This window comes from Furipterus horrens, unplaced genomic scaffold, assembly GCF_987537825.1.
Source record: "Furipterus horrens unplaced genomic scaffold, mFurHor1.1.pri manual_scaffold_5, whole genome shotgun sequence".
Taxonomy (NCBI): domain Eukaryota; kingdom Metazoa; phylum Chordata; class Mammalia; order Chiroptera; family Furipteridae; genus Furipterus; species Furipterus horrens.
The window spans coordinates 8980910-9006086 of NW_028327175.1; the positions used below are offsets into that span (position 1 = coordinate 8980910).

General features: G+C 36.5%; 1 protein-coding gene across 3 annotated transcripts in view; it reads left to right on the forward strand.

The window, feature by feature from the left end:
* FYB1 (FYN binding protein 1) overlaps positions 1-25177 on the forward strand; it is a 155203-nt gene that overhangs the window by 119435 nt on the left and 10591 nt on the right. For 2 of the 3 annotated variants that reach the window (XM_090276154.1, XM_090276156.1), the window contains exons 4-15: positions 6842-6888; positions 7755-7774; positions 8220-8251; positions 8870-8990; positions 11376-11535; positions 12014-12158; positions 15780-15802; positions 17905-17968; positions 18766-18903; positions 20467-20492; positions 22419-22485; positions 24856-24940. In XM_090276154.1, coding sequence (XP_090132280.1) covers positions 6842-6888; positions 7755-7774; positions 8220-8251; positions 8870-8990; positions 11376-11535; positions 12014-12158; positions 15780-15802; positions 17905-17968; positions 18766-18903; positions 20467-20492; positions 22419-22485; positions 24856-24940 — 928 coding nt within the window. The remainder of the gene's footprint in view (positions 1-6841; positions 6889-7754; positions 7775-8219; positions 8252-8869; positions 8991-11375; positions 11536-12013; positions 12159-15779; positions 15803-17904; positions 17969-18765; positions 18904-20466; positions 20493-22418; positions 22486-24855; positions 24941-25177) is intronic. The other variant, XM_090276155.1, reaches the window with a different exon arrangement.

Sequence of the window (25177 nt, forward strand, 5' to 3'; positions counted from 1 at the left end):
GCAGCCCAGTGGAGACGTGGAGGAGGCAATCGGGTAAACGAAGTGACAACTTTGGGAGAGAGTGCTGGTTTAAAAATATAAATTTGAGAGTCACGGGCATATATCCCGCACGCAAAGTCATGAGACTGTTGAGATCCCGAAGGACGTGAGTGTAACTAGAGAGAAGAAACAAGCCCTGGCACACGCGAGCCCTACTGGGCCTGGGAGAAGAAAGAGGAACATCCAACAAGGGAGGAAAAAACCAAGAAGCCAAGGTAATATTCTGAAGGAGGAAGCAGTGAAGGACTGTGTCCAAAGTTGTGAAGACCAGTACGTGAGCACTATGGAGGTCAGTGTGGATGGAAGTTCCGGGAGCGGTGGGGACACGGGCCTGGCTGAAATCGCCTTGAAACAGACAGAAAGGAAAGGCATGAACAGGCAGAATGCTAAAGGAGAGAAGGGAAGCAAAGAAATGGGGCAGGAACCAGTGAGGAAACGGAATCAAGACTTTTAAGATGGAAGAAATAACAGCGTGTTGGTATGCTAATAAGAAAGCCCCAGTAACGAGGGGTAAATGATAACGGCGAAGAAAGGAAAGAATTCCTGGAACCAGCGACTAGAGCAACTGGGACTCATGCTCAGACGAGGGGGGCTGGCTTTCCAAAGGAATAATGAGCTAGTGAGGTTTACTGTTCTCCCCGGGGTGCGGAGTGTGTATTGCCTAAGGCATGACATCAAATCTCCCCTTGGACTCCAGGGAGGAATTTCGGGAGGCCGGGCTGTCTTTGTCACCTGTCTACTCCCAGGAAGTCATCTGTAATTATATCATTCAGGTCAGGACGCCACGGGGATAGACAAGCTGGGAGGCAGGTAAAAATTAGAATAGCTAGCTTTAAAAATAAAGTGGCAGAGGCCAAAGTTATATTGTATTTTGTTTTTTTAATTTTCGTTTTCGTTTTTTATTTTTATTAAATCATTTTTATTGTTATTCTATTCCCCCCCCCTTCGCCCTCCTCTGCCCATTCTATCCCCCCAGTCCCACAGTTGATTCCCACCCTGTTTCCATGTTCACAGGTCATTCATACATGTTCTTGATCGAGTCCATCCTCCTTCTTTCCACCATAATCTCCCTCCCGCCCCCACTCTGGTCACTTTCAGTCTGTTCCATGTATTTTATCTTGTATTGTTTCCCCACCTAGTGGTCAGACATCAGCTAGTTAGAGTTTCTCTTTTCCTCAGATATCAGAGGAAGAACTGAAATGGATCAAAAGAGCATATTTGTCATCATTAGTGTTCAAGTCAACATCCTTCGTGTAACACACATTTTTGTGCTATTTTAAAAAGTAACTTAAATTTTAACAATATGACCGATTGTCCCTATGAAAACAGAGCCAGTGGTTGAACACTTCAGTATACAAAACAAATGACACGGTTATTAATAGTAATGAGACAGGAAAGGTGAGGTAATAAGGAATAATAAATAATGGGAAGTGACTAAGGTTAGAAAAGGACAGGTTAAACAGTTCTTTTCCCTGAGGTCATTCATAGTCCGTTTAAGGCTTGTTTGGATTTTTTTTTTTTTTTTTTTTTCTTGGCTCTAAAATGAGAGGAAAAGTAAGAAGTTACCATTATAACCTTTTATTAATTAGAAATGCTTTAAATTCTCCTGCAGTCAAGACTTGCCACATCGGTTGTGCACTGACATCCTCTTCCCTGACTCCGTTTGGGGAACAGTTTTATGACCCCTCTGCACTGGAGGTCATTTAGGGAGAAGACGAGTTCCAGGGAAAAGTCCACAGGCTGTCCCTTCAGTGAGCACAGGTAGAACAACGATTTATGTGTCACTTAAATTTCTTCCTTCTTTGAAAAACACACACACGCACACTGGCACTGAAAGGCTGAAGTCCTGAGTAGAAGTGATGAATAGTAAATAAGGCTGAAAGGTCGACAGACTTACAGCTTTAAAAGTCAGGAAAGAGAGCGCTAGTGCCTTCCCAAAATGACAGTCACAGTGACGGCAGCAACCATATTTTTCCTATTGAATTCTGCTTGCCCTACCGTAGCAACAAGAACTCTGGGGCAGGGACTTTTGACTGGACATACTGTGACGGCACCTGATAAGCACCCTCTTCTTCCCCTTTACCCACTTCCTCTGTTTAGTTTTTGGTGTCCTGGGTTGTGACTCATCTCATTGTTCACCTCATCATCTCTGGAGCTGTTCTCGCTGCCTGGAACACTTCTGAGCAATCGGTGGCACTGATCTGGACTTATTCGTGACAGTCACGTAGTTCTCCTCATTTTCCCTTTTACTCCTCATTAGCATTCCTATTCTTTTCACTATTCTCTGTTTGTTGAATGTTTCCACGTTAAACGTTTGTGGATTCAGACCTATATAAAATAAACTATGATCTATATGCTGTAAGGTTGGGCCCATGAATAAGCGTATACATGCAAACATGCTCTACACGTACTAAATGATTTGCATAACGTGTAGACACATAACTATGGATGTGATGTGCAGATAGCCTTCATTTTGCGAGTATCTCTTATTCATCCAAGTGTTTTAGAAGTAAACTACAAGTCCAGGGGTATTTTTGACTTAATATTCCTCTTCATAAATGACAATAACTAATTTACTTAAATAGTGAAAGTTAATTTAGTTTCTTGGCATTACTAGGACATCATTAATTCATTCAAAAAAGTCCTATAAGTTCTAATAGCTTACTGAAAATGACAGTCTTATTAATAAATTAACTAACAAAGTGATAGTCTCTTTACACAAGGGGCTTATGGTCACATAGCAGGAAGAGAAACATGTGTCAATTTCTCCTTAACTGTGATCATGCAGAATAATCACTATAATGGAATAAAATATGGCATATAGAAGATGCAACTGCATGGGCTTAGGGGAGTCAGGGATAACTTCACAGAAGAGGGAGTGTTTAAGGAGAAGCTGAAACATTAGGGAGGGCCACAGGCAGGGGATGATGAGAAGGGAAACAGCAGGGGCAAGCCTGGGACGATAAGGAACCAGGCAGGGTGTGTCTGGGGTAAGTCAGTTCACTATTAAGATGTGAAACAATGGAAGAAGAGAAATAAAACTGCTAACCAGGAGGACTGACAGTAAAAGCCTTGTATACCGTGAAGAGGGTTATAGCTTTGATTCTATAGGAAGTCAGTGTATTTTGATGTCTATAGTGTTTATACCTTGTGTGTTTAATTAATATTTAATTCATTAAAGTTTATGCAAAGGCCTAATTTATTTTAAGTATCTACATTTACATAATATGACTTGCTATTCTATTTATACAGCCAATAGGTTTTATTTAGGTAACTATTTTTAGGGAGATCTTTGATTACTGATTGGACAATTCACACTAATTTCTTTCAAATCAATAGTTATAGCCATAAATTTAGTTAATTCCCTTACACTGTATGTAAAAATTTATATATTGAATTTTTAAGCATTGTTTTTAAACATTTCAAACATCTAACTGAACAAATTTAATAACTTTACTAAGCAAAAACCCTTTAAGAACCTAACTGATTTTTACCAATCTATTAAACCTCAACCAGTAATCTTAGATGTTAGTTTTATTTGAAATTGGACTTTTCTTACACTTTTTTAAAGATCATATTTATTTTGAACAATTTAAACATACAAAATGCAAGGAAAACAGTATAATGAACTCCCGTGTCCCCTTAATCAACTTCAACAATTATAAATTCATTAACAATCTTATTTCATCTACACCCTCACCCACCTATCCCTCTTCTCATATTATTTTGAAACTAATACCAAAAATTATATGATTTCATCCATAAATATTATCTCCCTAAAATAAACCCTACATGTTAATATAAAACTTCAAGTCATTGCTCAAATTTCCCATTGTCTCTTAAATTGTCCACGGGTTTTTTGTTTGTTTGAATAAGAATTCAAAGGAAGTCTAACATCTTCATTGGCGTATATGTTTTGTAACTCTCTTTTAAGCTACAGATTCATCCTCTATTACCTTTTTTTATTTATTACAATTTATTTCTTGAACAAATCAAGTTGCTTGTGGGCCTGTAGTTGCCCACAGTCTAGATTTTGCTGATTGCTTTTCTACAATATAGCTTATGTGTTTCCCTTTTGTATGTATTTCTTATAAATTAATAGTTGGATATAGAGGCAGCTTGATCAAATTTATTTGTGTGTGTTTGCGTGTGTGTGTGTATGACTCCTTCCTAGTGATGGGGGATTCTTCTGTTAGGAGTTCATTTGTTTGGATGACTTTCTTATTTATGTCAGCCACCATTGATAATCAACACCTTTTTTCAACTAAAGTCTCACTCACAAATTTTAAATGATGTGGCACATCTAGCTGAATATTTCCCAATGTAACTAATCTCTTAAATATTAAAAATACTGAATATATGTATATTGTCCCAATGATTATAAAACTTATTCCACAAATGTTTGTGCCATGGGTTTGAATTACTCTGTCATTTCTGTATTTAATTCTGAATCTTTCAGGATCTAAAAAGTCTCACTAAGAGAATCAAATGTCTTGTCATGACCAACCCACACTTACATAAATAGAAATATATGCATATATAAGTTGAATTCTAAATGTAAAAGAGTGAGTTTGTTAGACTAACGGTTTATGATCACATGTTTACCAGCTTAAGTGGAGACACATATGTCCATGGCAATTCTTTCTGAGCTGAAAGTGTACCCACTGAGCTCTTGTTATGGTCTCAGTGATGATAAGGCACTCCCATTCCACATTCTTTAAATGGGTTAAATTTTCAACCAGTATCTCTTGGATTCAAGTAACACTCCTCATTCTTAATGTGGCTTGAGTACTGAGCATGAATGATAGAATCTTAATTTTGTGTTAGAAAGATCACTTTGGCAGCAGTGTGCAGAAGGGGCTGTATTCATGTCTAGCAGGAGAAAGGAGAGAAGACATTTAAGTATGTAGGACTGACAAAACTTGATTAATTTGATGTGGGACTGAGAAGAGTGAGAAATAAAGCATGCCCTGAGGCTTAGGTGACCACGGGGATTGTGGTACCATTCACCAAAGTAAGAAAAGTAGTAAGAAAAAAAGATGTAGGCTGAGATGGAGGAGGGACACCTCAGCTTCTGAGATGTTAATACGGAACTGGCAGCTGGACATCCAAGTAAAGATAGATAGGTAGGCAGATAAATAGAGGGTGAGATAGACAGGTGACAGATAGATAATGTCTAAAACTCAAAAAATAGGTCTGGACTAGAGATTTCAATATGGAAATCATCCAGTTTAATGTAATCTGTGAAGGCTTGGGGGTATTTTGAGACCATTCAGAGACAGATGTAGAGTGAAAAGAAATGAAGAAAGCCAAGACCAGAACACAAAGAAACATCATCACTTAAAGGGGAAGTCAAAGGAAAATAAACCCACAAAGGAAATTGTGGGATAGTGGCCAGAGAAATAAGAGTTGAGACATAGAAGACTTGTCATTGCAACAAAGGAGACTCAGGGAAGGCAAAATTACCCATGTCGTTGAGGGCCAAAGAGCAATCAGTCAAACAAGATGCAGGCTGAGAAGTCTCAGGTGGATTTGGTAGTTAAGTCTTTTAAGAGTCATTTCAGGAAGGCTAAGCAATAGAAGCCAGACTGTTGTCAATGAAGAAATGAGAGGGAAGAAAGGAAATAAAGTCAGTGACTGTAGACATCTTTTTCTACTTTGGCTGGGAAAAGCAAGATTATCTTGTGGTGATATAGAGGATTTAGAAATGCAAAGAGAAGTGTTTGTTCTTTATAAATGAGAGTCACTTGGGCTGAAGAAGAAAACAAAAAATGAGATATGTAGGAATAGAGAGTAAAAGAAGAGGAGTAATAATAATAATAATATAAATAATATAATGACATTCGCAAGAAAGGTGATAAAAAGATTAAAATCACTGATAATTCATATAGGATTAGGAACACAGGTAAAAAGAATATTTTTAGTAGGGTGAAGGTAAGGGTAGTTACAGCTGTAGGTAAGTTTGTGGGTTAAAAGAATGTATTTTCTTAAGAGATTTCATGCCCAATAACTGTTGTTTTATCAGCGAAATGAGAGACAAGATCATCTGAGTACAGGGGAGAGGAAGAGGAGATTTCAGGAAAGTAGTGAACGTTTTAAATAGCCATTGAGAAAGAAGATATAAGGGAGGGTTGACTAGTAAAAAAGTGTAATGAGATCATAGAATAGTGGAGAGGGTATTGTTGAGAATGAATATCAATTATTTGTAATAGCTGAAATCAGTGAAGTGGCAATTCTTTCCCGCTATGCTAATCAACCTGAGAATAGAAATTAAAAAACATAGATGGTTCCACAAATCATTAGGGGTCTCCAGGCTCAGGTGCGAATAACTGTTAAGAGCTGCTGGAGCGAAATGGTTTAGGATGAAGCACCTTGGAGTCCAGGCCGATGATGGGAATAACGCCACGTGGGGAACCCCTGGAAGGGAGGAAGGCGTCAAGGACTGGAACTAAGTCTCTTGGGTTTCTGTACCATAAAATCAATCAGATGCCTTCAGAATCCCAGAACTGAATTATTGACATACTGCTGTTTTAACAAAAAACATTGCTGCCCTGAAGCAATGAATTAATTGTATGTGTTCTCTGTGAAAGGACAGTTCTGGGCTCAAGCTCCCCGATTCTCCATGTTTTACAGCAGTAGCAGCATAATGACTATTAGTCACTTCTAATGACTTCTGACGTTTTGCATCAGAGGAGATATTAAAGAGAAAAGAATCATTTTTTAACCGCCCTTTTATTCTTTTTTATTGTAAGATGAGCATCTACTTGTTCCATTTTTACTCTTTCTTCTTTTTTGTTTCCAGAAGCCCTGTAAATGAAGAAAATCAAGATGGTGTCACACACTTTGATGGTAAGGGACAAAAAGATGTTTTATTTATCTCTTTGTTACCTTGTATGACAGAAGTTTAAGGTAATCATTCTTGGAGGGTTCTAATTGGGTCACCATCATCAACACTGACCCATGCAAGACCCTTCTCTGGTTTTACTTATTTATTTATTCATTTTAATGGCCCGCTCCCTTTCCTCACTGCCCATTACCAGAGACAAATATTCTAATGTATTTAATGTTCACGTGTCTATACATATTCTCTGCATACTGTTGTATGTGTGCATATGTTTCAGTGTACATAAACACTATCTTAGCACTCACTTTGATCTTTATTTTACACTCAACATAATTTGTTTGGGGGACCCACCCATGTTGCTATACATGCCATATTTAATATGTTGCTGTTAACAACTGCACAGGCACTCCACAGCATGCACGTTAAGTACCCCAAGGTATGCACCCTGTGCATTTGTATTTTACCTCCAAGTCACTAGAACCACAAACAAGAATCCCATACACCTTCTTGCCCCCATGTGGACCTCTGAGACTTCTTGTATATATATCTATATCTATCTGTCTATCTGTTAATTAATACCTTTGTTCCAGACAAGCCCACAAAAACAAATATGCATGCCTTTCATAAGGAGAGTAAAGGGTTTCTTCATTATCTTGTGGGAGCCAATGAAATGATTTTATAATTAAATTACAAGTATCAAAAAGCTGTAGTGAGGATCTAAACCACATATTCTATTTTGTACTTCTGTATCTTTGGTAAAATGTAAGTTTTGTTAGATTATGAACTATCTGGAATATTATAGTGCATCTATCGACCCTGTATTAAAGTGCTTCTGAAGTACAGTATGTTATTATTTGTTTAACCCCTTTAGGTACTGGAACTCTGGATGAGGTCAGTTTTTCTTTTCCTTTTCATATCATATTGCTATAACTAAAATATTTAACAATTATTGTGTTTCATTTTCTATTGGTATAAACCAACAAATGGTAATTCTTATGAGTAAAGGTGATATTTTTCCATTTATGATCTTAGTTCATCTAAAATATTTGAGACATTAAATACCAATCATTATTCCAAATCATCGTCATTTTGTTGCACTGAACATAAATTTAAGTCTGACTACACACCCGAATTATATAGCAGGATATCAAATGAAATCTTTTGGGCTTTACTTTCTTAGTCTATCTCTAAAAGGAAAAAAACATTTAAAACAAGCTGAATTTACATATACTTAAATGTATTCTTGTTTTTTCTAAGTACTTGATCTATGTAATACGTGTATGCTCCCTTTTTGAATAATTAAAATTAATTATTATTCATGGGTTTTTTTTGACAGGAAGAAAGTGACGGAGAAACATATGAAGACATGTATGAGTTACTTTTTTAACATGATATTTTCCCTCTCAGATGAATATAATGATTTGTAGGAGGGAGAGTGCATGGATATACAGCATTAGGGTGGAAAAAACTTTATTGTTCAAATGACTGACATATAATGCCAACTTTATTTTAACACAAAGAACTAGAGTTTCTTTACTTGTCTGAGGATATCATCAGGGACTCTGTAAAATGCTGTAAAATCCCAAGGACTAGCCTCTAGACAGACCACACATTTGTGCTCTTGTACCTATGAGTACATGGATGTCAGAGAGAGAGGGAGGGAGAGAGAGGGGGACAGACAGACAGAGATTAATTCTGTTCATGCCAACAAGCAGCAAAAACAGCGCCTTTATAAATGGTGTCTTCCACTTGTTGGCACCAACTGTGAGGAAAGCAGAGCTTTTGGAAGAAATCCTCATTTGTATGCATCCTACTGGGTTTAAGACCAATCTCACACACCCAGGAATGTTAACAATCCTTAGCTTTTTACCTTCATCTAGACTTCAGATACCATCTTCTGTTGTGGGTAGAAACCTCTCTGGATAGCGAGCCTTATCACGTCAATGCCTGCGGCTGATGAAACAACCTAACAATATTTATCTACAGAGATGCATCCAAAGAACGAGAGAAGAAAAGGGAAAAGGAGGAAAAGAAGAGGCTAGAGCTGGAGAAAAAGGAACAGAAAGAGAGAGAAAAGAAAGAACAGGAGATAAAGAAGAAATTTAAAGTAAGAGCTTGCTTGTTGACAGGTGGAAGAGAGTAACCTCTTTTTATAATTTTCACATGAAAGGGACACCTTCTTGAAAACCTTACACGGTTGGAGAATTAACATTTTCTAAGGAGTAACCATCCTCACAACAGACATTTTTTTGGTCCAATACACTCCCTTATTCTTGCACAAAAAATGCAATATGATAAAATTCAAATGAAATATGGTGGCTTGTAATTGGTGGGAGCTCAGAAAATTTGTTGACTGAGTGAATCAATACTCAATTATTCAAATCCATTGTGGTTCTTATTTCATATTATGCTATGAGCTTCAAACAACACACATCCCTGGGACATGTATTATAGCGGTCCTAGGGGCACCAGTGTCACCAGACGGACCAGACCCGTCTCCGAGTGCAGTTTCTCTGAACTACGCTAACAGCTGCTGTCTAGACCTCACTTACATTTTTACCTTGATTTTAAAATGATGTGCATGTTGACTTCTGATACCTGCTGTTTCTCATCCCTCTTCATCTACCTGGATTTCTGACCTATGTCTCCTCTAATCTCTGATTTCTAATTGTGTGGCTTTTCTCACTACCACTAACACTGCCCTTGCGGGCTGTCTCCTCTTGGCTACGCCGTCTGCGATGACATGGTCTCTTTGCCGTGGGCCTGGTATAGCAGCAGTGAGTTACAAAACTATTCTTTACTTTAAAAGGGGTTCATATTGTTTTCTTTAAACATTTCACTCCCCTAAAACATTCACTACATGTTTTAAGTTATTATAAATTTGATTCCCATATCACTTCTCAGTATATGTATTATATTAAAACATGGTGCAGAGAAACTGTAAAGCCTAGCCAGCTGGGCAGCTGTGAATTCCAATCCCAGTTCTCCGTGTGAGTTATGTGAGCATGGGTATATCACTAAACTTCGACGAACCTCAGATTCTTATTCTTTAAGGCAAGAATAAATGATACCTCTCCTAAAAGTTCGCTGTGGAATTAAATACAAGAAGGCACATAAAGCACTTATCTATTATTGGTTCTCATTAAGTTCTGAAAAATCTTACTATATATAAGTAAACTTAAGATTACAGTGTGACTTTCAGAACATTTTACTTATACAAAATGTATGGCTATATGGAAAAATGATTTTTAAATGAAAATCTTCACAGCACACATTGTATGAAGAGACTGTTATAGTTTTGAAAGATACAAAGTTTTTCTTGTGTTTCTCTTGGAGAAATTGATTTTGCAATATTTTATTCGTTCAAATGGTATTTTTAGTAAGAAAAAAATAGTGTGTGGGAATCATACCACTAAATATTAACTCGAAAGTTTATCAAGTTTATGACAAGCTAGATTTTTTTCCCACAAAATGTTAATAGACGTTAAAGTAAATAAATTAAATAAGTGTCAGAACTGTTGTTACAGGGTACCATATTCCATTAATTCTCAGACATGAAATATTTCACTTTTTAAAATTCTAACATTAGGATGCACCTTAACATTAGTGGCACATCATAATTTAAGCTGTTTGCTTTCTTTCTTAGTGGCACATAATTAATGATATGTCTCACAATTCATAGCATCGTAAGTTCAATAAAATAGGTAAAGTTTCTTCAAATCTCGCAATGCATATTTGCATATCTAAAGATCCTAGAAATTCTGTTTCAGAAGACATCAATTCAAGATTAGGAAATTAGGTTGTTAGGATTCACGTTCTAAATCAGATTATTCCCCTGCTGTCAAGAAACCCCTGAACTATTCAGGACATTAATTTTTAAAACCTCACAACATTTGTTTGCTGTTTTCTATTTACAAAGCTATTTCTAAAATGTTATTTTGTTTATAGCAGGTAATGTCTACTCCACATTTACAGACAGGCAATATCACAAAATTTAAATAAAAGAAAAAGAAGGAAAATACTTTCCCCAGAAGTACACCCAGCACTACCACCTGCCCTTCCCTTTGCTGTTCTAGGCCTTCCGGGAACCATCAGAATAAGTTCACAGTGCAAAGTGAGGAAAAGCCTTCACCTACCAAGCAGACCACCAGTACCTCCCATAAAAACACACAGCCCCCAGAGCGGATTGTCATACGTAAGGGGTATTTGGCTCATGGTGGCTTCTTCTGCAAGCCTTTCACAGAGCTTTCATGGCCCACAGATCAGCACTCTCTCCTAGAGACCAGCACATGCACTTGTTCTTTGCTGGTCTTGCCTGACCCCTGTGAATTTTCCTAACTTCTCCTACCCTCAATTTTTAGCTCAAACCTGTAACTGTTGCAAATAGGCAGATTGGCAAGTTGTGAACATACTGGCTTTCAAACTGCATTCCACAAAGATTTTCTGAATAACAAGGAAGCCTCTTGTCATTGTTTTTTTTCTCTCGTTGCAGCTAACAGGCCCTATTCAAGTCATCCATCAAGCCAAAGCTTGCTGTGATGTCAAAGGGGGAAAGAATGAACTGAGCTTCAAGCAAGGAGAGCAGATTGAAATAATTCGCATCACAGACAACCCTGAGGGAAAATGGTTGGGCAGAACCGCCAGGGGGTCATGTGAGTGCAAATTTTCCTATGACTTCAAATTGTCATCTTTTTGAGCCAAAAGGAAATGTACAAATTTTTCCAGAACCACTCATAAGCATTGAGTCAGGGTAGACAAAGATAGGAGGATTTAAAATGACAGGTAGAGTTCCATCTTCACCTCATTATCCTTTAGCAGGGAACTATGTAAATGTTCATACTACTCCCAGGAGGAAAACGGGGTATTAGGTTAAAAGGGAAAAAAATGAGTTAAAAGGGGAAAAAATGAGTCATGTGAATCCCTTTGGAATCTTGAAAATAGACTCTGACCTTCCTCCAAACCACAACAGCATAAAACTTATGTGTCTACCTGGGAAGTCTATAAATCAAAACTGTGAGCAAAGAAATAAGGAGCCATGTTAAAGAGCAAATGTGCAATTGATATTTTATTCACAACTCTAAGAGATTGAAGGCGCTGTTACCTGAACACAAATCATTCCCCTTTCGGTAGATGGCTATATTAAAACCACTGCTGTAGAGATTGACTACGATTCCTTGAAACGGAAAAAAGACTCTCTCGGCCACCTTTCATCGAGACCCACTGAAGAGGACCAAGAAGTGTACGATGATGTTGCAGAGCAGGGTGAGGTGAGCAGGTATGTACGAAAACAACCTGTAAAACAGATCAGACTGCCTCCTTGCGGACTTTCAGGTCCTTCCATATGCTCTGCTCTCTCTACCACTAAACTGAATTACTGTGGACGGTAATGCCAACATAGGCACCAGGTCATTTGAAACTTCAGATTCTGTTCTTTTATTCTTGTGTGTATCCAATGCTACTTGAATAGTAAGGGGCCAGTTGCCCAGTCTTGCCAAGTGTGTTGTCCTTCCAAAATGCTGCTCTATAATATTCATTCCAATTTAATCTTAAGGAGTTGATGCCTAAAATAAATAGTTTTGTAAAATATGAGGCATAAAATATAAAATTTAGTTCTAAGAAGTATAGGATTTCTGCTCTGAAATCTTTGAGTCTTATATATTGGTTGTTCCTATTTGAACACACAACAGAAAAAATATGCTTTTTACTACCACTCTACTCGGTTCTTTAAAAGCACAAAAGTAAAAAACTCAGCTCCCTACTATCACTGCATAGCAATGCAAGGGACCAACTTTCCACTGCCCATTCATTCCAGTAGATGAAGATGAAGTACCTCCCACAAATTATGGGGACACCTTCCCAGAGCAGAGGAAAAGAACAAGACATATTTTCTGGAGGAGCCAAGAGGGGGGAGTGGCCATCTTCTTCCACGTGCCTTCTCTTCTTTCCCCTCTCAGGCTTGCACTTCCTCTCTCCAGGCCTCCTCTTCTCTCTTCTCCCTCGCTCAGGTCTTCTTTGTCCATTCTTCTTCTTCTTGCTTTTCTGTTCCACTTCTCCTCTTGTTTCCTCCCATATCTCTCCTTCCTGGTTAAAAATCACAATCCCTGCTAGTTGAAAGGGAAGGAGAATAATCTGCAGCCCAGAGAAGAACCCTTGTAGTTCTAGGCCCGCACTGTGACATTGGGAATCCACCTCTGTGCCCCCAAAACACAGGCTCTGTGCTGAATCTTCTCTCAGGGAAAAACATGTCTACATTCTTCCTACTTCAAATTTCAAAGAAAGAATGTTTTCATTATCAACTCTTTAAAAAACGTATAACTATCAAAGTAGTAACATACTTCTCAGACACAAGAAGAACTAAATTTCCCTCTTGTGGTCTCTTACCTCTTGTCATCAATGAAATTTATCGTATTACTTTCTGGTAGTTTTGTCTTTCTGAAATGAGGTATAGCCTGCAATGTCTTCTTACCGTGTATGATCATAAATGATGCAACGCTATATCACAACATGCAATGTGTACACTGGAATTTACAGATCATAGATTGGCTTCAGTCATCAGAAACCCATTGACCTAGTTTAGGAGTCAGTAAATGTCACTTTCAAGGTCAATTGAAGTTCTAAATGGTCATAGTCAGAGATTTACAAAATTTTTTGAACACATGTCATTCTACATATATTATCATGTTATACTATGTTTATGTTTTACTTACTTTTTCAAAAATACATGTTTCTTGTTTTGGGGATGAAGAACGACAGTCAAATTAATAAATACATATGGACACTTGATACACATACTCAAGAAAAATAATAAATCCACAAAAATGAATGATGTTCTTAAAATGAAGCATTATTTAACCATAATAGGTCACAAGTTCCCCAAACTAACACAATTACCTTTTTCATTTTATCAAGCCCATACATACCACAACTCTGAAAGACATGCTTCAGTTAGTAAACATGTAGCAGAAAAAGAATCTTTCATTTAATAAAATGGAACCGGCGGAGGTGTGTGCTTTTATTAATGCTCCATATCTTAAACAAGTAGGGAAGCACAGTATTTACTAGCCTCTATTCCTCTCATGCATGTTTAATAAGAAAATGAAACAAGAGACATTATTTCTACACAAGTTTTGTTTTTGAAACTACAGCTGCTGCTGGCAGGGGTCTTAGAACAGAACATGCTTTGTCCTTAGTAGAAGAAGGACAGAAGCTGACAATAGCCAGCAGCCTGCTCTGGCAAGAAGAAGAGAGGGCACCATCCTCTCCTCCCTCTCCCCCGTGTCTCCGGTCCCTTGCATTCCTTACCTGCTCTTTGCTGATCCCTCCAGGGAGCTCAGAGCTAACTGTGCACTTCAACCTCTGAGCAGAGGAGAGGCTTCTCACACCTGCCCTCTCTTTTCTCTCAGGTAAGGCAGTTTCTGGAATGAATATGAAAATGAAGGAAAGGACATTACAAATGCAAATCCCCATCCTCCATCAGAGAGCAAACATTTTTCTATGTATGGTTTCCCTGTCTTTTTCTTCCCATTTCTTTTTTCTTTCCTTCTCTTTTCTCACCCTCTCCCCTCCTCACCTCTGCTTCAGCTGTTACGTGTTTTGTATTCTAAACAGTATTTTAGAAAGCTGAAGAATTGCTCTAGTCATGAAATAATGGGGGGCAGCTATGCTCCTGATTATTATAACCTCAGTCTTTGGGAATGGTGTATGAGAATCTCCGAGAGGGGGTATATTTGCTAGGAGTGTCAGCCAATCAGAATGAAATTCTTCACACAATTCTAACTTTTTGCTTTACACTGAAAAGGAAGTATCAGAGAAAATGAGTGTGAAAATGCTATGCAAGTAAAGAAGATACTTAAACTTCCTCAAAAGTTAATAATTAATTTACGTAGAAAAACATTCATGGCATGTTATTCTATAAAGTTTCATTAGCAAGAGTGCCTTTTATTTCTAAATTAACCATAGATCTGCATCAGACCAATTTCTTTTATCTGACTTTAAGGTTGAGGAATCAAATATGAGTATGTAATTATACTGTGCTGTTGTAATATCAGACTGGTATCTGTTGTGAATAAATTATCCAAAGGGCAAGTGTGGTGTTCCGGGGAGTGCAGCTGGGTGCAGCCGAAACACTTGACAGGAAGGCAGGATGCTGAGGTTCTTAGCTCTTCAGGTCATTGAAAAGTTTTGGCCAAGTCATTTGATTTCTCAGAGGTTCAGTTTCTTTTCTGGAAATTGAAGGAATTGAACGAAATGAATTCTGAGATTTTCCAGTTCTCACAATTTATACTTATTTTGCTGTCCCAGAACTCACATTTTAGTGGCAAACACAGGCAAGAAAAGACTATTGTAAAATAGGATACAGAATGTTATAGAAATAAATGAGAAATATTAATACGAGCAGTCTGGATTTAGAAAATCAGGGGCCATACTCTATAAAAGCCCCATGAATAAGATCTCAATTTTTAAAATGTTGTCCCTTTCAAAATAAAATGTAATGCCATGGTACTAAGAGTAAAATGCTGTGGTTATAAGCTGTTGAAAGAGAACTGAATTTAATGGAATAATGGTTCTCTATGACTCTTGGAATAATACTCTTTTTTAAAAATAAGTCCATCTATGGAATGATGTAATAATATGAAATCTGAAAACTGCATTATGGGAAAACGTTAGAAGCAAACAGTATCATTGTTTTGAATACTTGGTGTACCAAAACTCACTTGATTCTTCTTAGGTTGTGATTTGCTTTGTATTTTGCCTTGCTACTGCTCGGCCATATAAACATTCTAAAAACTTTTAACTGGGTATTAGTTCTTTTTGGTATAACTGCTCAATACATGTACTTCTCTCCTGATAACTAAATAATTCATATTAATTTTATTTGTCTCTATTTTTTTTCTAGCCCCAGCCAGAGTGGAGGTGGAGGTAAGCCACACACTTTCGGCAGAAATTTCTCCAAGTCTTAAACATTTTTGTGTGTATTCATGACAACATGCTCTGTTTCCACCTAACAAGGAGCCTGTTACAGTGGTAGAAAGCACACTGGACTAAAACCAACGACCCGGACTTCAGTCCTGGTCACCAAGTGACCCTCAGCAATTCACTTCTCCCCCCTAAGTTTGCTGTGAGCCGTATGGTGACTCCACTTCCAGTGTGCCCAGGGACATCTTGATTTATGCCAATTGAACAGAATAACCATTACAAGCATCCTCCTTCGCTTTCAGAACTATCTTTGTCTGGATGATAACTTAATTGGTTACCTTAGCTGTTACTCCTAAAGATCCTTATCTTCTCATCAACAAAACAAGGGAGTTTTACTAACAACTCATCCTAACATTTTTCATCCTAAAAGTCAAATTTCAAGTTCATTGTACATATTCCTTTAAAAAAAATTTTTTTATTGAATTTATTGTTGTAACATTGATTAATGAAATCGTATAGGTTTTAGGTGTATGATTCTATAATACATCAGCGTATATTGTACTGTGTGTTTGCCAACCCAAACCAAGCCCCCTTCCATCTCCATTTACCCCCCCCCCCCCAGCCCCTCTTCTACCTTCCCCACCCCGCTTCCCCTCTGGTAGTCACCACACTGTTGTCTGGGTCTACCAGGGGGTTGTTTTGTTCATTTTGGTTTGGTTTTGCGGAACCCCTTTACCTTTTTTACTCAGCTGCTCACCCCCTTCCCTCTGACAGCTGTCGGTCCGCTCTCTGTCTGAGTCTGTTGCTATTTGGTTCCTTCGTTCATTTCGTCCCTTGGATTCCACTATGAGTGAAATCATAGGGCACTTGTCTTTCTCTGGCGGGCTAATCTCACCTCGCATGATGCTCTCCGGGTCCATCCGTGCTGTCACCAACAAAGTATAATATAATATTTCCTTCTTTTTTACGGGCAACTAGTATTCTATTGTGTGCCACAGCTTTTTTATCCACTCACATAATAATGGACACTTGGAGCGCTTCCAAGTTTTGGGTATTGTAAATAATGTTGCAATGAACATATATTCTTTTGAATTAGTGTTTCAGATTTCCTCCAATATAGTCCCAGGGTGGCAATACTGGGCCATAAGGCAGTCCCATTCTTAATTTTTTCAAGTACCTCCATACTGCTTTCCACAGTGGCTATAACAATGTCATTTCCACCAGCAGTGCACTCAGGGTCCCTTTCTCTACATCCTCACCAGCGCTTGTTGTTTGTTGATTTATTGATAACAGTCATTCTGAGTGGTGTGAGGTGATATCTCATTGTGGTTCTAATGTGCTTTTCTCTTGTGACTAGTGACATTGAGGGTCTTTTCACATAGCTATTACCACATGTATTTCCTCTTTGGAGAAGTGTTTATTCAGATCTTTTGCCCGTTTTTTAATTGTATTGTTTTATTTTGGTGTTGAGTTTTAGAGAAGGTACATAAAACATTTGTTAAGTAAATATTTGTCAAATACCAAAGTTCCTGAGGATTGTAGGATAACAACTCAAACAAGAAAGGGTTGAACTTTTAAAATATCACATTGATGGAGTGAAACAAAAGAAATGAAAGTTTGTTTCAGCTACCATCAATATTTACAAATACATATTTTATTGCCTTTGCTTTCTTCACTTACATCTTGATTGATTGCTTTTCCTAAATGTCTTCTCAATATTAAAATTTTCTTATCACCTTCACCTTCTCTTTTTCAACAATAAATATTAAAAATATTAAAGTCCATTCTCTATTTAATTTTTCTTTTTCTAATATTTATTCTACCCATTCCTTTCATCTCCAGTGCACGACACCTTTTTTTATCACTCATATTATCATTATATCAGTATTTTACCCCTAAGAATTCTGTATAAAATAATCAACAGAAAAATTTGCCCACTATAAGAGAGTAGGAGAGTAAAATTATTTTTTATTTAAATAGTTAATATGAAAGAAGGATGCTTTCTGCAGTTAAATAAGGCAGGTTTATTATTAAATTTTGAGCGACTATTACATGACCAAATTCCAATATTAACAGGAGATTTTTCCATCTTTATCCAAATGAAGGGTTCCCACCTCCCCCAGATGATGATATTTATGATGGGATTGAAGAGGAAGAGGCTGATGATGGGTAAGGATAAGCAGCAAATTGCCTTCTTACAAGTTATTGTATTTTCTGAAATTTAGTTTTGGTTTCTAGTTAGAATAAACACCAAAAAATAATGTTCCTTATTACATAAACAAAAATGATTTAGATGTTTAGCAGCCATAGTAAATCAGGAAGTGTAATTGCACCACACTTCAAATGAAATGCTATATGTTTGGAAAATCCTGGGCAACTCTGTCAAAAGAAAAGAGGTAAAGAATTATAGGGGTTGTAGTTTTTATTTTCCAAACTTTTCCAAATTATTTATTTATCAATTGATAATTAACTTTTACGACAATCTCTGAAGAGTTTATTGATTGCATGGCTATCTTTTGTATAATAATCATAGTTACAGAAAACCCAAATAAATTGAGACCACATTCTATCTGTGGCAAAACCATTACTGAATACCCTACCCTTTAGTTGCTAAAACTTTTGAAATGGCATATTTTAAAATTTCAGATCTATTAGTTACCTAATTTTGATAAAAAATAAAGCTAAATTGATGTTTAGAACGTCATCCTGACTTGGCTTTCTATTTTAAGAACCAAGAGAAATCTCACCAAATAGAACAAAATACAACTTACCCACTGCTTGCCTAGTAGCAGCAGTATTCAAAGCTCATGACCTATAAGTGTAATAGCATCATCTTGTTGCCTACAGTGAGTAACTTATTGCCTGCATGACCAATGCAATGTAATTGTAACAAATCTAAATGTCAACCCAATGTCTTCATGTTCCACTGATGATCCCATTCTGATCAATGCCTGCATGCTCCCAAGCTCCGCGTTACAGGTGGAAGAGAAGAATAACTCATGGTCCTGGGGGATTTTGAAGATGTTAAAGGGAAAAGATGACAAAAAGAAAAGTATACGAGAGAAACCTAAAGTCTCTGAGTCAGACAATAATGAAGGTTCATCGTAAGAGCCAACCAACCGAATCCAGTGCACAATAACTACACTAATAATTAATTTAATCAAATGCTACTAATATTTTATAGCCAATAACCAAATTCTGACAGGCTTACACAATTTTAATATTATTTTAAATTAGTTGTTTTAGCCTCATTTACTTTCTCATTCTTAAACTCATGCATTTAAAGTATTTAAAAACCATCATATGTTTTTATGGTATATATTTTGTTTCCCCAACAAACATGCACAAAGACACACACATACATGTACACATACACACCTTTGCACTCATACACACTCCACTAGTAGGACTTTTTAAAGATTGCAACATCATATCTAAAAGCTCACAATTCCAATTATACATTTTATTACATAATATTTTATAATGACTACTCTTCAAAATACACTTACTCTTTTAGAAATTAATTAGCTTGAAATAAAGGACACGATTTGGAATTTCTTTTCTTTAAATACATTATTTAAAGTCTTTCTAACTCTGTTCCACAATAGTGACATATTAATTCTATTTGAACTATATATTTATCCTATACTAAAGTTATTCTAAATATCTTCTCTGTCTAAATAAAACAACGCATAAATATTCTCTTTCTTTCCAAAAATAACACTTAAGTATAAATTCCATGCATGTGAATTTGAAGGATGCTAATCATGTTTCTGGTACATGATTCAACCCTTTTGGGAGACACTAAAACAACACTCAATAAATAGGACACTTAAAATTAGAAGTAAATATAACAAATCTCAATGAAACATCATTACTCAAATATAATCCTTACTTAGAAATAAAAGCAGAGATTATTTTTTCTGCCTCAATTACACAAAACCTAATTCTGATTTTGGATAATTTTAATTAATGATTCCTCACACTTTCATAAAACTGTGCACCATTTTTCCAGTGACGTGTGTGTATGTATTTTCTAAAATTTAGAAAGTAATAAAAGCAAAGGTCTTTTTCTGTTGCAACTAAACGCCACCCAATGCTGATTTCAAGTCACGTCTCTTAATAAGCTCTTCCTCACTTGTTTCCGTGGATACGCCTCTCTTATTCACCATTCTCCTGTTTGGGGATAGATGTGAACATATTGGGAAAACATGGTCATGTAAAGAGTCCTATGACCTTTGCAAATTTCAATTCTGCATTCCTACTCTCTGAGTCCAACAAACAGTTTTGGCCTGAGCTATGCCACAATGACTCCAAAATATTGAGGCCATTTAACTTATTTTGAAGTCATAATATGCCCAAACTTCATAGAACAAATCTGAAAACATTGGTCCAGTGGCTATGGGCAAAATAAACCACTCCATGTCTTGACTCTTGACTTTTTTGGCTAACATTGGTGTTCAGAAGAGTCTTGCCAAATCCCAAATTGTTGAACAGACACTGGACTTAGTGGAGAAATGGAGGATGAGAAAGGAATGACAGCCGGCACCTGGATTAGCCCTTATAAGCCTCCAGGCTGTTCCTTGTTCACATCTCTCCTAAACAAAGGACGCAGTTTCTGTGTTTATATTGGTCTGATTATCATTGGGTTCTCATTTTCTTTCCAGCTTCCCTCCTCCTCCTAAACAACTGGGTAAGTATTAAAAACTGTGTCTTTTCTATCGCATTTCTTGCAGATAGGGTAGTGAGAACTCATTAGATAGCGTAACGATAACTGGCTTAAAGCCCTGCCTGAAGATAACAAATTATATAGCCTTGTCGAGTAACTTCACGTTGGGGGGCCACGGTTTCTCACCATGTAGTCATGTGGGGAGGAGGAAAGAAGGGGGTGGCGGCTGGGTAGAGGGCAGCAAAGGGGGGAAGAGTGGGACCAACTGTAACAACATAAACAATAAAAAGAATCAGGAAGACAAAATAAAAATACTACAAAGAAGTAAAGAGCTCTTCCGGTGGTGAGGGTCACAGCGGAGAAAGGGATAAAAGCAAGACAGGGGTCGGTACCAACAATCCCCGCGTCCCCCGCACCCCGATGCAGTCAGAGCTCGATACATTGGCCTTCTTCACAAAGATTTCCAAAAGCAAACCAGATTAGATGCCACCAAGGCCCTTCTGAATCTAGATTTTTTAAAAACATATAGTTTAATGTTATATTTGGCAATCTTTCTATTGCTAAACGCAAAAGTTTCTTTGTACAATTTCAGTATGCTTTTTTTTTTTTAACCTGTGCTGAAACAAATCTTTAAAACGTTTTTCTTAGTTTTACTTGAACAAAATAAAATGTCTCACAAGAATATTCGGGGATTTTCAAAAACTTTGTCTCAATTCATAAATGAATTAAGAGAGCAAACTAAACACAAATATAATATATTCTTCCAGACTGTTTCTCTGATTTTGTTTTCAGTTATTATTTTGAAAATATGTAAGGAACTAATTCAAATTTATCAATAAATAATGATGAGCTTATATTGTAATCTATAATTTTCAAAACATATTCAAGAAACAGCTCAACAAAGAGCAGGTATAAAATGTAACAGACGTGACCAATTAAATGAAAAATGTATTTTTGTTTTAATTTTCTTTTGTTTTCATGTGCTCTAAGTATAGATACATGGAATAGTAATTTTTCCTTATCTGGAAGCCAATATGTAATTTTCTTCCTACATATTTATATGGATTATTCATAGCTAAGTGAGTTTTATCCTGTGAAATTAATTAACCTGAGTAGGGAGAGATGTCTATATAAATGCGTATATACAGAAAGAGAGGAATTTTGAAAGGAAATCAAATCCTTGCCATTACCAAAGGATATTTAAACTTTCTATGATAATCGTTTCTTAAAATATTTGTACTCTTCCACACTTTTCTTCATCTTCGTTTGTTATGATAGGATCTTTATTAACAAGAAGTCTAGGAGGAGCAAAAGTAATTACAGACTGGAAAAGCCATTGAACTTTTTCACCAGTACTGATTCTCAATACTTTCGGTTTTCATAAATCTTATTATATAATATTCTTTCCATTCGAAGGTGGTGCCACGCCTAATATACCTGATTTTACTGTAACATGAAAGTTAATGAAGAACAGATAAGTGAATAAAAGAGAATGATACATACATACATACATACATGCATGCATGCATGCATAGATAGACTCACATAGACATAAAAATAAAATGACACCTATTATTATAACAGTCCAAGTCCTAGGAGAATCTCGATTTCAATCCTTACTGCCAATGACCAGTATGTCCATTCTGTTTGTCAGTCATCTACTAATCTTGCCATTCAACACACTTGTGAAACTTCAAATCATCTGTCACTGTTCTGTTATGTTTTTTCTGAGAATGATAATTACAATCATGGTCATTCGATTTTTGAGGGAGCCTTAACACAGGCATCCAAGCAGGAAAGAACCTCTCCCCTTACAGGAACAGACAATGTTTCCAAGAGAAATGCACAAAGACCACAGGAAAACCTGTTCTGTGGTCTTGGAAGCATGAATTGCTCATATCAAAATGTAAGCTAACAGCGTTTCAACATTTGACATTTTGTCTTTGTTAGACGGGGAAGATGAAGTTTATGATGATGTCGACGCCTCTGATTACCCTGCTCCATCAGCTGAGATGAGGTAATTAAAATGTTCTCATTGTAATGAAGTAATGAAAAGCAGCCTGCTCAAGAAAATTCAGCTGACAGGGAGTGTATCTCCTGTGCAACGTTCTGTGTGCACTCTAGCTTTCCCTGATTCCAGCTCTAACTGGATATCAGGGGATAGCCCTGATACCCCACTTGTGTCTCTCTTCTCCTGGCTTTTGCCCTTCCGCACCCCTCTGTCGGTGGCCTTGCTCCTTGTCCCCTGATGATCCTCTGCCCCGTGACTCACTGCTGTCCGCATTCATTAGTCCACTCATTCATTCATTCCCTGGGAAAATATTCAAGAGCCTGATCACAACTTATCTTACTGATTAATCTCCTCCCTTTGTTTTTATTTTTCTTCTCAAAACCATTTTGTCTCGAATCCACTGCTTAGGGTACATATCAGCCTTCGCCCACCTTGTTTAAGCCTCTTCTATCCTTCACAAGGTTTTTTTTATGAAAAAGAAGAGGATTTGTTCTTTAACAGGACTTCAATTATGTCTCTTTTTCACAAAAGCATCAGTTTCTCAAAGCTTCTATTCAAAAAATGTTTTAAAAAAAGAAGCAGTGAATAGTGACATTCTTCAGCTCACCTAAGGTTTCAATTTAATTTTAGGTTAAAATTGTAAGAAAATCTAAAAATCAGTTAATACAAAAGGAGTACCTTTTGAAAACTCTTTTGAAATAGAAAATAACATGGTAGGATGCTTTTTTTGTAATTCAATAAATAAGTGAGATGATCTAACACATACAGTGTGCAATAGCAAACACCTCTGTAGCTTTTTCAAGAACAAAGAAAGGTGAATGAAAAGATTCTGGACTTGATCTGTTAAGAATGAAAGTAAAAAAGCAGAATACAATAAGTGATCTTTTCTGAGCTATACTGGTAAAAATGCATAAGTAAACTCGAAGTATTTGTTATCAAGATTGTTAAACTAATTTCACTGAACCAGAGGCAGTACCAAGATTAAAGAAACTGAAAGGAAAATATGCTGTCATTTATATGCCAACATTAAGCTCAATAGGCAAAACAAACCAGAAAGATGAAAGGAGAATCATTCTCCCTTTTTAGTTCTTCATGAATGGAAAATGTAATCTTCAGTATTATGGTAAGTGTTAATATTCCTCGCCATGGGGCGATCACTCCTATCCCTGGCGGTTTTAAATGCACTTTTCTGTTGTATATTACTGTAGAAATGCCATTACGTTCCATAAAATGGCTCTGTAGGGACTCAGCGTCACACACTGACTCTATTGTTCAAGTAAAAAAACTGTAACTGATTAAATTTAGCATTCTATGTATCTATTTTCTTACCGGTTTAAAACAATTTTATGTTCTCTAATATAGTACACTATTTTTAAATACACATCAATAACTTCTCTTCAAAGATAGCTTGCGGGTAATTTTTACCTTCCACGTATATTCTGATAACTTCAGAGTGCTAATGGGGGGCTGCAACCCCACTGCTGCCCAGAGGACCGCAGGACAGGAGGAGACACCCAGGGAGGCAGGCGGCAGGATACCGTGCTGAACCATCTCACAGAGAATGAACTAAGTTCTCGGATGCACAATTCAAGAAGCAGCATTTTAAGCAAATCAGTGATAAACAAAATTGCATCTACATAAAAATTAGTATCAGTGTTTAAAATGTTTTATTATTCACAAATATTCTGGTTTTGAAAATTCCCTTCTGCAGAGATTCATAGCATTTCCCTAATATCCACATTTAACCCTAGCAAATGGTTCACAATCTTGGCTATTAATTCCTGCCACTGGTGGGAGCTTTTAAAAGATGTCAGTGCACAGACCCCACTTAGTCTAATTTATTAGAATTTAAAGTTAATATAATCAGGATTGCTAGGCATTGGGCAAGGACAATGCTACTTTTTAAAAGGCTCCACTTTAAGTAGATATGAAAAACTAATATATAAACATTTTAAGCTACGAAAATTCATGTTTTAAAAAGTTTTTCTTTTAAAGCCTTTTCTATGACATAGACCAATTTAATTAAATATCTAAGAAGGGATGGAAAATATTAGGGGTTCAAGAATAGGTTCAATCATATGAAATGGCTGACATGTGACCATGTTTAAACTATGCCTTAGTGATTTTATATAATTCAACATAAAGATAATCTCTTCTTCCATTTTACCTCATAATCTGTATTCTCTTAAAGAACCTCTTCTGTATTTTGAAATGCCATCATTTTTTACAATGACTATACTGGATTTCTAAGGAAATGAATTAATTAAAAATAAAATTTAACAAAAATTTAATGTTATAAATAAAGTTTCCATTATACATTATTCTTTTTACATTTTTTAAACTAAGTGTTGTTTTACATGTGTTCTACCTCCCTAGTCAAGGAGCCAAGGCCAAAACAGAAGACCCTAAGAAGCTAAAAAAGCAGGAAAAAGAAGAAAAAGACTTCAGGAAAAAATTTAAAGTATGTCATATTTAAATATCATGCAAAATTCAAAGTGCTAATGAAAAAATTTCTATGACTTTTAAGTTCCAAAATGCACATATTAAAAGTGTAATGATCAATATCACAGTTATGAATTATAACTTTTATTTTCTTCAAAATTTATTTTAGGTTTAAATTTTTTTCCAATAATAAAGTAAGAAAACTCATGTATGCCTAATATATATACTGAAATAATCATCTAAATTAAGCCATCCT